This window comes from Glycine max, chromosome 19, assembly GCF_000004515.6.
Source record: "Glycine max cultivar Williams 82 chromosome 19, Glycine_max_v4.0, whole genome shotgun sequence".
Classification (NCBI taxonomy): domain Eukaryota; kingdom Viridiplantae; phylum Streptophyta; class Magnoliopsida; order Fabales; family Fabaceae; genus Glycine; species Glycine max.
The window spans coordinates 16,814,407-16,828,737 of record NC_038255.2 but is presented as its reverse complement, the minus strand read 5'-3'; the positions used below and the strand labels follow the sequence as shown (position 1 = coordinate 16,828,737).

Below are 14,331 nucleotides of genomic sequence, written 5' to 3'. Positions count from 1 at the left end.
ACTGGAGAAAAGGGACATTGAAATCCCTTTCCCACCCCTTCAACCAGGTCCACATAAGGAAAAGAGTACTATCTGCCAACTTAGAAATATCAAAGGATTGACTATGGAAGATCATATCATTTCTGAGCTTCCAGATTGAGTTTGTAGCTGCCAACCACCAGATTTTCCATCTTCTATCAGTAGCCAATGTTCCTGCAGTAGGTGAATGCTGGAGGAAATTATACATTGGTCTACAATGGATGATTCTGACTTCCTTCACCCAGGATACGAATTCCCACCACAGGGGCTGAATTTTGTCACAAGTGAAGAATAAATGAGATGCAGACTCAGGCTTGCTGTGGCAGAATGGACAAAGGTCATTGTCAGTTTGAATTTGTCTCCTAGCTAGGTTATCCTTAGTAGGAAGTCTATCCCATAACAATCTCCAGGCAAAGGACAAGGCTCTCGGAGGGATTTTAATATCCCAGAGTTGATGGAATGCCAAATACTGAACTTCAGAAGGCTACTCATCTTTTAAAACTTGGTAAGCAGATTTGGTAGAGAAGATTCCATTAGTGTCAGCTCTCCAAACCCAGGTGTCCTTCAAGTTGCTATTTAACCTGATTGCTGAGATTTGGTCAATGAATTTTGAAGCTATTCCCATCTCATTATCAAACAGGTTTCTTCTCCAAAGGAGATTCCATTCCGACCCACTTTCGGAGAAGGATCCCATATCAGCCACAATGAGATTTCTTTAGGAGGAAATTCGGTATAATTTTGGAAATTGGTCTTTGAGGGGAATCCCATCATCAGCCCAAGCATCTTCCCAAAACAGAATTTGGTCACCCCTACCCACCTTCCAGCAGAATTGATTAGAGGCAGCAATCATACTCTGGTGTTGATTAATAGTCCTTAGGTCAGCCCACCAGGGAGAAAAATAATATTTTTGAGGCCCCTGATCCAATCCTCTCCAGCCTTTATATTTAGATATCAAAATCCTATTCCAAAGCTGGTGTGGTTGATGAAACATCAGCCATTTCCACTTGATTAGGAGAGCATTATTTAGGATGTTAAGATCTTTGATCCCCAGACCTCCCACATCTCTAGAAGCACAACATTGTCTCCAAGATACCCAGGCAATCTTCTTCCCTTCTCGGTTACCACCCTAAAGAAATTGTCTTTGAATGGCAGATAACCTATTGATCACTGCTTTAGGGGCCCTGAAAAAAGACAAGTAGAACAGAGGTAATGCTGTTAGGACAACATTAATAAGAGTGAGTCTGCCAGCCATGGAGATGTTTCTTTGATTCCACCTATTCATCCTAGCCTCAAATTTCCTAATTATAGGATCCCACACCACCTTTCTTTTGAGGTTGACTCCAATAGGAATACCTAAATAGCAGAAAGGAAATTGGAGCAGAGCACAATTGAGGTAATCTGCAGCATGAAGGCACCACTCCTCAGACTGACCTACAACTCCAAATTTGCTCTTAGCAAAATTAATTCTCAATCCAGAGACCAACTCAAAACTCCTGAGAATAACCTTCACAGCTTTGACATTGTCCATGGATGATTCTCCAAAGAATATAGTAACATCAGCATATTGAAGAACATCCATAGGCACCTTATTGTTCCCCACCAAGAAACTTGTAAAGCAGTGTTTTGATACTGCTTCCCTCATCAAACCTATCAAGCCTTCAACCACTAAATCAAATAGAAGAGGGGCCAATGGATCCCCTTGTCTCAACCCTCTTTGAGGCTTGAATTCAGTAGTGGGGCTGTCATTCACAAGGATAGACATAGTAGCTGAGGTGAGACAGCCCCTGATCCACCTTATCCATCTCTCATGAAACCCCATTCTTCTCATCATGTAAAAAAGAAATTGCCAAGACACGGAGTCATAGGCCTTTGATCGAAGCCGTACCCGAATCAAATAAACATGAAAATGCAGTAACTAGGAAGTGATCCTAGGTCGTTTCCCAATGAGCAGTGACACACCAATTGTTCATAATATACTTGCAGTAACAGTAACGATTGAGGGGGTTTGTTTGTTTTGTGATTAAAGAGCATAACAAGTAAACTGGAATACGAAACTACTAATATTAAAAATGGGTTGTTTCCTTTGATTCAGAAGCCATTCTCTTATCCTGGGTTATGGAGAATTCGTCCCTAACAGTCAACCACTTAATCCAACCCTATTTCAATTTACTAAGCGAAAATCAACTTAGGGTTGTCAATACGTGATTAGGCACCATATACACCAGTTAGCCCTTCGTCCATTAAGCATGAACGCAAGTTAGGCTCAGAGGCAATTAATCGAACACGAAGCGTGCACTGATTAATTTTCACGAATTTGGGATAACTGGTGAAGGGAAAACTGCTAGGGAACCACATTACAAGCGAAACCTCAAAGAGAGTTGGGCTTCGTCCTCAAAAGGAAACAACACCAGAAAATCTAGCCTTCCATGGATTCAAACAGAAAACGCAAATGAAACATGAAGCAGAAACGTAAATGAAAGTAGAAGAAGAAGTAAAAATGAATTCGTAATTAGAAGCAGAAAACGGAAATTTGCATTAAGAACGAAAACCGTAACAAGGGAACAGAAAAACGTGAAAACCTAAAACCAAAGCTCTGAATAATGAAAATAGCATAACATAATGCCCTGCACGAATCCCAAGGCAGCTATTTAAAAAGAGTCACTCAAAGTCACTGGGCCCTATTACAATACTCTGGCCCAAAACGAAATAAACACTGAACAACATAAAATAAAATTGCGAAATTTCCTAATTAGAAATTAACTAAGGTAAGCGATGCTTTATTTGCCCTCTTCAAGTCCACAACCAAAATTCGGATTAAGCCCAATGTTTCTTTAATTCCTGAAATTAGATTAAAAACATCAAATTAGCTAAATGAGCCCAAATAATAAAACTGCCTAATTAATTGACAATTAAGACCAATCAGTAATTAAAATGGTGCAAAAAGGGTTTAGAAAATAGAAGAAAGTGATGGCACATCAAAACCCCCCATACTTAGCCTTTTGCACTCCTGGGCAAAATGAAACAAAGAACAAAATCCAATGATATCAAAGAGAGACAAACAAAAACATTCATATATTTCTCAATGAACATCAAGGAATGAAAGGAATGGGTAACATCTAACATAAGGAGATCCAAAAAGTCAAGACATTCATGAAAATCATCCAAGCAACCCAATCATGGCAAAATAGTTAATCAGCTCAAGAATGAAAAGTGATAAAGCCTCACAAGATATACACTCTATCTCTCAAGTGTCTAGGCTACTATTTACCCTCAAAGCACCCATGAAAGCAAACACCACATAGACTTGGCAAGATTCTAAAATTGACAATCAACCCACAAACACAAGCACATGAGGATCAAAAGGTCTTTTAAGGTTGTAATGGGGCCAAGGACAAGGTATGGAGAAATATGGAATAAGTGGCTAAATCCCAAAGGAATAGAGGAGCAATGGGGAATAAGTGCATATTAAGAAAAAAATAAGAAAATAAAAAGAAGTAAAGATAAAATTTAAACATGAAGAGTAGAACCAAGAGTTTCATCATTCTTGTGCCATTTAAGATCTTATTCACTCAACTTTATTGCTTTTCTTTTTCTTTTTCGATTTTTTTTTTTGATTTTTTTTTTACTCTATAGCCTTTGAGAAACAACATTTCATTCAGCATGTCCAACATTTAACCAATATACAATGTACATCAAGTATGGCCCAAAATACATCATGAAGCATAGCCAACAAAACAAGTTGTCCAATGAAACAAAAACCCCCCACACTTATTCCCAAAACAATTCCAAAGCTCCAAAATTCCTTAAGGATATGGTGATATCATGGTTTTTCACTTAAGGCTTGTAGTGAGCTTCAAAACAAGGAAAGGGAAACAAGGCTCAAAAGGGCTATCAAAGGAATTAATTCAAGGTAAGTCCATTTGGCTAGAAGCTTATAAGAACAAAATTGCCTCAATCATTTCCAAATATGCATGTGAATTAGGACGCATCAACAAGAATCAAGCCAAGGCTATTGTGCAAGCAATCAATGGGGCAAAACACACCAAATGATTATGATGATGGATGGCTCAAATTCTCACAAAGGTAAACTCATCACTTTCAAATTGAGCTTTCAAAACTATCATGACATGTAGAGAAGAATCAAGGATTTCAAGTCACAAAATGTCAAGAACTTTTATTTTCAAAACAATTACCCATTTCTTGAACATATCCTATAATTCAAAGAAAAACATGCAAAGTCGTACGTGCACACAAATTGACCCAAAATATTAAACTAAAAATCCGACGAAACTAACAACATTAACAAATTAACACAACTAACAAATTAACAAAACCAACAAAACTAGCAAAACCAAAGAACACTCCCCCCCATACTTAAACAACACATTGTCCTCAATGTAGCACAATTAAAAGATTAAAAACAATTAAATCATCAAAGAGAATCGGACAAGTGTAATAAAAGCAAAGAAGGAGATAGGAAAAGAAAAACTCCCTAAGTCATGGTGGAGGAAGAGTAGGGTGGAGTAAGGAAGTCTCTTCCACCACTACGTCCACTAAAGAAGGGTTCGTGAGGAATGGCTTAAGTCGATGTCCGTTGACCTTGAAGCTCTTGTTTGTGGAGTCGCTTTTGATCTCAACTGTACCATAAGGAAAAACATTAGTAACAACAAAAGGACCAATCCACTTAGACCTCAACTTACCACTCATGAGTCCAAGCCTAGAATTATACAATAACACTTTTTGCCCAACCACGAAGTCTTTTTTAACTATCATGCTATCATGGAACTTCTTGGTCTTTTCTTTGTAGAACTTGGCATTCTCGTAGGCTTCTAGGCGGATTTCATCTAACTCACTCAGTTGCAACTTTCTTTCCTCACCAGCTTGATCCATAGAGAAGTTGCAAGTCTTCACTGCCCAGTAAGCTTTGTGCTCAATTTCCACTGGAAGATGACATGCCTTTCCAAAGACAACCCGATAAGGAGACATTCCTATGGGTGCTTTGTAGGCAGTCCGATGTGCCCAGAGAGCATCATCAAGCCTGGTACTCCAATCTTTCCTGCTTGGCTGCACAATCTTCTCTAAATTCGCTTGATTTCTCGTTAGAAATTTCTGCCTGTCCATTGGTCTGGGGGTGGTATGGTGTGGATACCCTGTGTACCACCCCGTACTTTTTAAGCAGGGCATGCATTGTCCTGTTGCAAAAATGGGTTCCTTGATCACTAACAATTGCTTTAGGTACTCCAAACCTGCAAAACAGATTAGACCTGACAAAGTCTGCGACAACTTTAGCATCATTAGTTCTAGTGGGCTTGGCTTCCACCCATTTTGAAACATAGTCAACTGCAAGGAGAATGTAAACATAACCAAAAGAGACAGGAAAAGGACCCATGAAATCTATACCCCAGACATCAAACACCTCACAAAATAGCATAGGTTGCTGAGGCATTTGTTGTCGCCATGTAAGTGTATTTCCTGCTCTCTGACACTGCTCACAAGTGCTGCAAATCTTCCACACATCTTTAAAGATGGTGGGCCAATAAAAACCACAATCAAGAACTTTGCGAGCTGTCCTTTGAACACCCAGATGACCTCCCGGTGCGGAAGAATGACAGAACTGCAGGACTGAGTCAGTCTCATGATCTGGAATGCACCGTCTAATGACCTGATCACTGCACAATTTCCACAAGTAGGGGTCATCCCAAATAAAATGCTTAGCATCACTTTTAATTTTATCTTTTTGGGCCTTAGATGCTAAGGGAGGAAAAACAGAAGCAACTAAATAATTGACAATATTAGCAAACCAGGGAGTAGAAAGAGAGTCAGAAATACTATACAGTATATACAAATGATCATCCGGGAAATCATCCCGAATAGGTGAATCTGCATCAGATACACGTTCGATCCGACTCAAATGATCAACAACCAGATTTTGTGCTCCGCTCCTATCACGGATCTCCAAGTCAAACTCTTGGAGCCAGAGCATCCATCGGATCAACCTAGGCTTAGAATCAGCCTTCTTCAACAAGTACTTTAAAGCTGCATGGTCAGTATAAACAATAATGCAGGTACCAAGCAAATAAGATCGAAATTTTTCAAGAGCAAAAACTATGGCTAGAAGCTCCTTCTCAGTAGTAGTATAATTCGCTTGGGTAGAATCTAAAGTCCTAGAAGCATAGTATATCACCCTGGGCAATTTATCAATTTTCTGAGCAAGGACAGCCCCCAATGCATAATTTGATGCATCACACATAAGCTCAAAAGGGGCTGTCCAGTCGGGTGCCTGGATGATGGGTGTGGTAGTCAGCGCTCTTTTGAGGCAATCAAAAGCCTCTTTGCATCTGTCATTAAAGTCAAACTCCACCTCCTTTTGCAACAAGTTGGACAATGGAAGGGCTACTTTGCTAAAATCCCTTATAAAGCGCCTGTAGAATCCTGCATGACCAAGAAAAGATCTCACCTCTCGCACACAAGAGGGGTAAGGCAATTGTGAAATAACAGAAATTTTTGCAGGATCTACTTCAATACCCTTATTGGAAATAATGTGGCCTAAAACTATACCTTGCTCAACCATAAAATGACATTTTTCAAAATTTAGAACAAGGTTAGTTTCAATGCATCTATTCAAAACTTTTTCCAAACTATTCAAACAACCATCAAAAGAGGATCCATATACAGTGAAATCATCCATAAACACCTCTATGCAATTTTCTAAAAAATCACTGAAAATACTAATCATGCACCGCTGGAAGGTACCAGGGGCATTGCACAGGCCGAAAGGCATCCTCCTATAGGCAAAAGTGCCGAAGGGGCAGGTGAATGTGGTCTTTTCCTGATCCTCAGGAGCAAAAGTAATTTGCATATAACCAGAAAAACCATCAAGGAAACAGTAGTGGGATTTACCTGCCAGGCATTCAAGCATCTGGTCAATGAATGGCAGGGGAAAATGGTCCTTTTTGGTAACCTGGTTCAGCCTCCTATAGTCAATGCAGACTCTCCAACTGTTTTGCACCCGAGTAGGAATTAGCTCCTCCTTCTCATTTTTTATCACTGTGAGGCCGGTCTTCTTCGGGACTACCTGGACGGGACTCACCCATTGGCTGTCGGAGATAGGATAAATGATTCCAGCTTGCAAAAGCTTGGTTATCTCCTTCTTCACTACATCAAGAATCGCCGGGTTGAGTCTTCTTTGTGGCTGTCTTACTGGTTTAGCTCCATCCTCTAAATTTATTCGATGCATACATGTGGATGGGCTAATACCAGGAATGCCCGCCAGGGTCCAGCCTAAAGCCTTCTTATGCTTCTTGAGAACTGACAACAACTTCTCCTCTTGCTCATCAGCAAGGGAGGCAAATATAATCACTAGAAAACTCTTGCTATCATCCAAGTAAGCGTATTTTAAATTTGATGGCAGAGGCTTCAATTCTGGTATGGTCGGCTAGACAGTGGTAGAAGGAGATGGTTTCTCAGCCTTTACCTCATAAAGAAAGTCAGAGGTATGTGTACTTCCTGAAACATTGTTAGTGCTATCTGACTCTATAAAATCAATCTTAAGAGGTAAAACACCACCACCAGACATGCAATCAATATCACTCTCAAATTCACTCTCAGATTCACTCTCAGCATCAAATTCAGACATATGATCAAGTACAATTTCAGACTCAATGCATGAAGAGTGAGAGGCATGCAGATTAGAATAAAGATCAGTCATGTATTAATCAACAACATGGTCAATTATTTCAGCACGAAATACAGAAAGATCTTCAGATGGGTATTTCATAGCATCCAGAATATTAAAATGAACAATTATATCACCAAATTCCATGGATAGTGTGCCTGCATAAACATCTATCTTAGTTCTAGCAATTTTCATAAAGGGTCTGCCTAGAATGATGGGAACTGATCCTTGAGAAAATCCATCTTCCATATTCAAAATATAAAAATCAACAGGGAAAATCAGTTCACCAACTCTAACTAAGACATCTTCTATGAAACCAACAGGGTAGGCAACACTTCTATTAGCTAAATGAATTACCACATCAGTTGACTGCAAGGGACCTAGAGATAGAGAATTAAAAATAGACAGAGGCATAACACTAACAGAAGCTCCTAAATCTAGCATGGCATTGTCAAACTTACTATTCCCTATAATACAAGGTATGCTGAATGTACCTGGATCCTTGCATTTTTCAGGAATTTGAGGAACAGATTTACCAATCAATGTGGAGACATTTCTGCCCATGCTAATTCGTTCACTTCCTTTAAGCTTCCGCTTATTAGTGCACAACTCCTTCAAGAATTTGGCATATCTTGGAATTTGCTTTATTGCATCCAACAGAGGTATGTTTACCTCTACTTTTCTAAACGTGTCCAAGATCTCTTTCTCTGCCTCTTCCATTTTTTTGTTGGAAACTGCTCTTGGAGGGAATGGAAGAGGGGGAATGTGCTGCTTCTGCAAATCAGAATTACCTGTGGAAGAAGATTCACCTGTACAAAAATTGTTAGGTTAATTTTTGTCATCACCTTTTTCTGGAGTAGAGTGAAGTTTGGCAAGTTCATTTGCAGATGAGGAAGGTGCTACGGGTTGAGGTCCTTGACACTGCTTTCCCGACCTCAATGAAATGGCACTGACATTTTTGGGATTTTGGACAGCTTGAGAAGGCAACTTGTCAGAATTCTGGGACTGTTGTTGATTCAATTGGGTAGCCAATTGTCCCATCTGATTGGTTAAGCTCTGAATGGAGGCTCTGGTCTCTTGCTGAAACTGCATGTTCTGCATAGTCATTGGCCTCAGAAGTTCTTCGAGGGAAGGTTGTGGAGGGGCCTCAACTGTTGGCTGTTTCTGGGGTTGTTGCTGTTGTTGGATTGGTGGAGGAATGTATGGTCTGCTTGGGCCAGCAGCATTTTGGAAGGAAGGAACAGGCTGCTGTTGTTGGTTCTGAGGGCTGGACCATCTGAGGTTAGGGTGATTCCTCCATCCAGGGTTGTATCTGTTGCTGGAGAGGTCATAATTGTTCTGCTGTGGTTGATTTTGCTGCTGAGGTTGAGGAGGTCTATTGTAAATATTTGCAGCATAAGCTTCAGGCTGCTCGATTGCTCCAGGTTGCTGCATGGAAGGGCAAAGGTCTGTATGGTGGTCAGCAGAGGAGCACAAACCACAAACCCTTGCAACAGGTACAGATTTCTGATTCAAGGCCAGCTGGGTTACCAAGTTAACCAATGCATCCATTTTTCCTTCAAGCTTCTTAGTCTTAGATGATGCAGCTGAGTTTGTAGCTACCTCATGCACTCCTTTAATGACTATGGCATCATTTCTGGCGCTAAACTGCTGAGAGTTGGAAGCCATCTTCTCAATTAAATTTCTGGCTTCAGCAGGAGTCATGTCTCCAAGGGCTCCACCACTGGCAGCATCTATCATACTTCTCTCCATATTACTGAGTCCTTCATAAAAATATTGGAGCAGAAGCTGCTCCGAAATCTGATGGTGAGGGCAACTGGCACATAGTTTTTTAAATCGCTCCCAGTACTCATACAGGCTCTCTCCACTGAGTTGTCTAATACCTGAGATATCTTTCCTGATGGTTGTGGTCCTGGAAGCAGGGAAAATTTTTTCTAAGAATACTCTCTTAAGGTCATCCCAGCTCGTGATGGACCTTGGAGCAAGGTAATACAGCCAGTCCTTTGCCACTCCCTCCAGAGAATGAGGAAAAGCCTTCAGAAATATGTGATCCTCCTGGACATCTGGGGGTTTCATGGTGGAGCAGACAATATGAAATTCCTTCAAATGTTTGTGCGGGTCTTCACCTGCAAGGCCATGAAACTTTGGAAGCAAATGAATCAGTCCAGTTTTAAGAACATATGGGACATCCTCATCAGGGTATTGGATGCACAAGCTTTCGTAGGTGAAATCAGGTGCAGCCATTTCCCTTAGAGTCCTCTCACGGGGTGGAGGTTGTGCCATGTTCTCAGAATGTGCAAAATCAGAATGCTCAGAATCATAATGCTCAAAATTATAATGCTCCAAATCAGGATGTTCAAAATCACCAATAACAGAATGCACAGATTCACCAGTAATGGAATGCTCAGGATGATCAAAAGGTATAAAATGATGCCTAACTAATCTATGAAATGTCCTATCTATCTCAGGGTCAAAGGGTTGTAAGTCATATGGATTGCCTCTAGTCATACACTACATTCAGCATGCACAACTAGTTGCCTTGTCATGTAAATAAAGGTGCAGGTTTGAACTACAGCTACCCTCAAATGATATCCAAATGACTTGAAATTTTGTGAGCAAATGATAGCACAAAAAATTTCAGACAAAAATTCAAAGTCTAACTATGAAAACTAAAATTGGTGGGTTAAGAAAAATAAGTGAATAAAACTTGAAAAATAAAAAACTTTTGACAGAATCTCTTTTTTTTGGACGATGGAGACCTATATGGCCTGCTGCCACGGCGTAGGAAATTTTTTTCTACCCCAAATGCATATATAATAATTGCGATTCTGATAACCGGAGCAAAAGTTATGGCCGTTTGAAGTTTTGACAAACACAAAATTTGCTAGTTTTTTGGAACTTTCAAATCTGACCAAACTAAAGGCTCTAGCTATTTTTCCCACAAAATATGGATTAAAAGAAGTTACCACAAAAAAATTCAGCCAAAAATAACAACCCTAGCTACTAAAACAAAAAATCACAAATAATTCAGCATGGATGGTCGCTAAAATCCGTCTCTAATTGATTTCTACTACTACTCTGTTTTGCCGCAAGCAAAAGTGGTCGCTAAGTCCGCCGCAAAACACTATTCACAGCAAAACACCCAAGACTGAAACAGGGGAAACGCTTAATGGGAAAACTGAAACAGAACACACACTAAACAAAATACCAGGACACTAAACAACACTAACACACATACTAACACAATACTAACAATTAAACATAAAACACGAAAGGATTAAACACACAACACTAGCTAGCTATTATGAACCTTTGGACACTGCTCCCCGGCAACGGCGCCAAATTTGATCGAGGCCGTACCCGAATCAAATAAACATGAAAATGCAGTAACTAGGAAGTGATCCTAGGTCGTTTCCCAACGAGCAGTGACACACCAATTGTTCATAATATACTTGCAGTAACAGTAACGATTGGGGGGGGGTTGTTTGTTTTGTGATTAAAGAGCAGAACAAGTAAACTGGAATACGAAACTACTAATATTAAAAACGGGTTGTTTCCTTTGATTCAGAAGCCATTCTCTTATCCTGGGTTATGGAGAATTCGTCCCTAACAGTCAACCACTTAATCCAACCCTATTTCAATTTACTATGCGAAAATCAACTTAGGGTTGTCAATACGTGATTAGGCACCACATACACCAGTTAGCCCTTCGTCCATTAAGCATGAACGCAAGTTAGGCTCAGAGGCAATTAATCGAACACGAAGCGTGCACTGATTAATATTCACGAATTTGGGATAACTGGTGAAGGGAAAATTGCCAGGGAACCACATTACAAGCGAAACCTCAAAGAGAGTTGGGCTTCGTCCTCAAAAGGAAACAACACCAGAAAATCTAGCCTTCCATGGATTCAAACTGAAAATGCAAATGAAACATGAAGCAGAAACGTAAATGAACAGAAACGTAAATGAGACAGAAACGTAAATGAAAGTAGAAGAAGAAGTAAAAATGAACTCGTAATTAGAAGCAGAAAACGGAAATTTGCATTAAGAACGAAAACCGTAACAAGGGAACAGAAAAACGTGAAAACCTAAAACCAAAGCTCTGAATAATGAAAATAGCATAACATAATGCCCTGCACGAATCCCAAGGCAGCTATTTAAAAAGAGTCACTCAAAGTCACTGGGCCCTATTACAATACTCTGGCCCAAAATGAAATAAACACTGAACAACATAAAATAAAATTGAGAAATTTCCTAATTAGAAATTAACTAAGGTAAGCGCTGCTTTATTTGCCCTCTTCAAGTCCACAACCAAAATCCGGATTAAGCCCAATGTTTCATTAATTCCTGAAATTAGATTAAAAATATCGAATTAGCTAAATGAGCCCAAATAATAAAACTGCTTAATTAATTGACAATTAAGACCAATCAATAATTAAAATGGTTCAAAAAGGGTTTAGAAAATAGAAGAAAATGATGGCACATCAGCCTTCTCAAAGTCCACTTTGAAAACCATGCAAGACCTCTTAGACCTCCTAGCCTCCTCAACCACTTCATTAGCCACCCAAACTCCATGCAACAATTGTCTCCCTTTAACAAAAGCTGACTGCCTTTCATCAATAAGCTGAGGCATGACCTTTCTCAGCCTGTTAGCCAACATTTTAGCAATAACTTTGTAGATGCAGCCTATGAGGGAGATAGGTCTGAAATCACTAATAACCTGGGGATCCTTTAGCTTAGGTATAAGAGCAATAAAGGAGGAGTTACTTCCTTTAGGGAAAGAAGCATTAACAAAGAATTCTGCAATAAACCTAAGAAATTCAGGTTTTAGCTCCTTCCAAAAAGGCTTAATAAATTTGAAATTGAACCCGTCTGGCCCCGGGCTTTTATCATTCCCACAGCTCCACATAGCACATCTCACTTCCTCTTCTTTAAAAGGTTCTACCAAAAAATCCCTCTGAATAGGAGTTAAAGAATTGAAGGAGACCCCATCCAGGGTAGGTCTATGAAGCTGGGATTCATGGAATCTACTCTGAAAATGCTGTAAGATTTCAGCCTTAATGAGGTTAGGATCTTCAACCCAAGAGTCATCAATCATCAACCCTCTCAAGGCATTTCTCCTCCTGCTGTGGTTGATTAACTTGTGAAAATACATGTTGTTGTTGTCCCCCTCCTTAATCCATTTGCTTCTAGACTTCTATCTCATGGTGGATTCATAGAGGTTAGCCTTTTCCCAAAGCTCAGCTTGAAGTTTCTTCAGCTGCTGGACTTGTTGGACAGAAGGCTGGGATGACATAGAATTTTCCAGGTCATTCAGATTCTGCTGAAGTTGCTTCATCTTGTTACACAAGTCTGCTGTATTCACTTTACTCCACAATTTCAATGTAGCTTTGAGGATCTTGAGCTTGTTTTTTAAAACAAATCGCCCCCATCCAATGGGCTGATTGGCAGACCAGCAATCCCTCACCACCTTCTGGTACTCCTTGTTCTTTAGCCAAGCATCATAAACGTTAAAGGGCTTAGGGCCCTAGTCGATGCTCTTAGATTTCAAAATAATAGGGCAGTGGTCAGAGTAGTTTCTCTCCAGATTAAATTGAGAACTATCTGGCCATTTAGCTAACCACCCATCAGTGACCAACACTCTATCAAGCTTGCTTTTACAGGTTCCATTTGGCCTAACCTAAGTATAAGGCTTTCCCATGCAAGGTATATCATCAACCTCCAACTCAGCAATCCAATCATTAAATTCAGCTATAGTGCTGGTATCAGAACTGCTGCAATTACTCCCCATTCTTTCTAAAGGGTGCCTAATACAATTGAAATCCCCTACAAGACACCAACATGTGTCTTGGGATTGGATCTTTTTACTCCTTAGATTCTGCCAGAACTGTCTCTTTCCTAGAAGGTCACAAGGTGCATAAATATTAACCACAACCACCCTTTGCATTTCAGGCAGCCAGACCCCACCTAGCATAATGAAATCCTTGTCAGAAAAACGAAAGTCAACCTGAAAGGTATTATTATTCCAAGCACAAAGAAGCCCCTCAGCAGCATTCATAGCAGGCTGCCATTCCCAAGCCACATCAGGTTGACCCCACAGAGATTGGTAGCAAGCTTTATCCATAGCTTCCCTCTTAGTTTCTTGAAGACAGAGAAGATCAATTTTTAATTTCCCCACCAAATTCCTGATAGAGGCCCATTTAATGCCTCTACCCATCCCTCTAATGTTGTAGGAAAGGATATTCATCTATGAATATTCTTATTCCCCAACTCCATAGCTTCTTTCCTGTCCTGAGACTCCATATTAGCAAAGCTGTGAATATCTTCATCATGTTCTATATCAGCCTGTATGTTCTATATTAGCAAAGCTGTGAATAGCTTCTTACCAGGACTAGTAATAATAGGTTGGGGTGAATCCACTTGAGAAGCACTACTATTGATTTCTAATGAAAGTGAACCACTTTCAATGTGTTGATCTAAGGTTTGCTTGATTTCTGATTTGTAGCAGAGGTTAGAGCTTTCAACTCATGACAGAGTGGGAAACAATGATGCAACAATGTAGATGTAGATGTAGGGCATCCATCTAACACAAACGCAATAGCTTTCTCAAAGCCTGATTCCACTAAAATTTACCAAAA

At 40.0% G+C, this 14,331-nt stretch overlaps 1 protein-coding gene and 1 non-coding gene across 2 annotated transcripts; one reads left to right on the top strand and one right to left on the bottom strand.

Moving 5' to 3' along the window:
- The first annotated feature begins 9,491 nt into the window (after positions 1-9,491).
- Positions 9,492-9,598, top strand: LOC113000515 (small nucleolar RNA R71). Its single transcript, XR_003265848.1, has one exon. It is a non-coding gene; the product is annotated as a small nucleolar RNA R71 (small nucleolar RNA).
- A 3,292-nt stretch (positions 9,599-12,890) lies between these two features.
- Positions 12,891-13,910, bottom strand: LOC102662193 (uncharacterized). Its single transcript, XM_006604997.1, has 2 exons — positions 13,413-13,910; positions 12,891-13,181 (listed from the first exon to the last, which is right to left on the bottom strand). Exons 1-2 carry the CDS (start codon positions 13,908-13,910, stop codon positions 12,891-12,893), a joined length of 789 nt encoding a protein of 262 aa, XP_006605060.1.
- Positions 13,911-14,331: the final 421 nt, after the last annotated feature.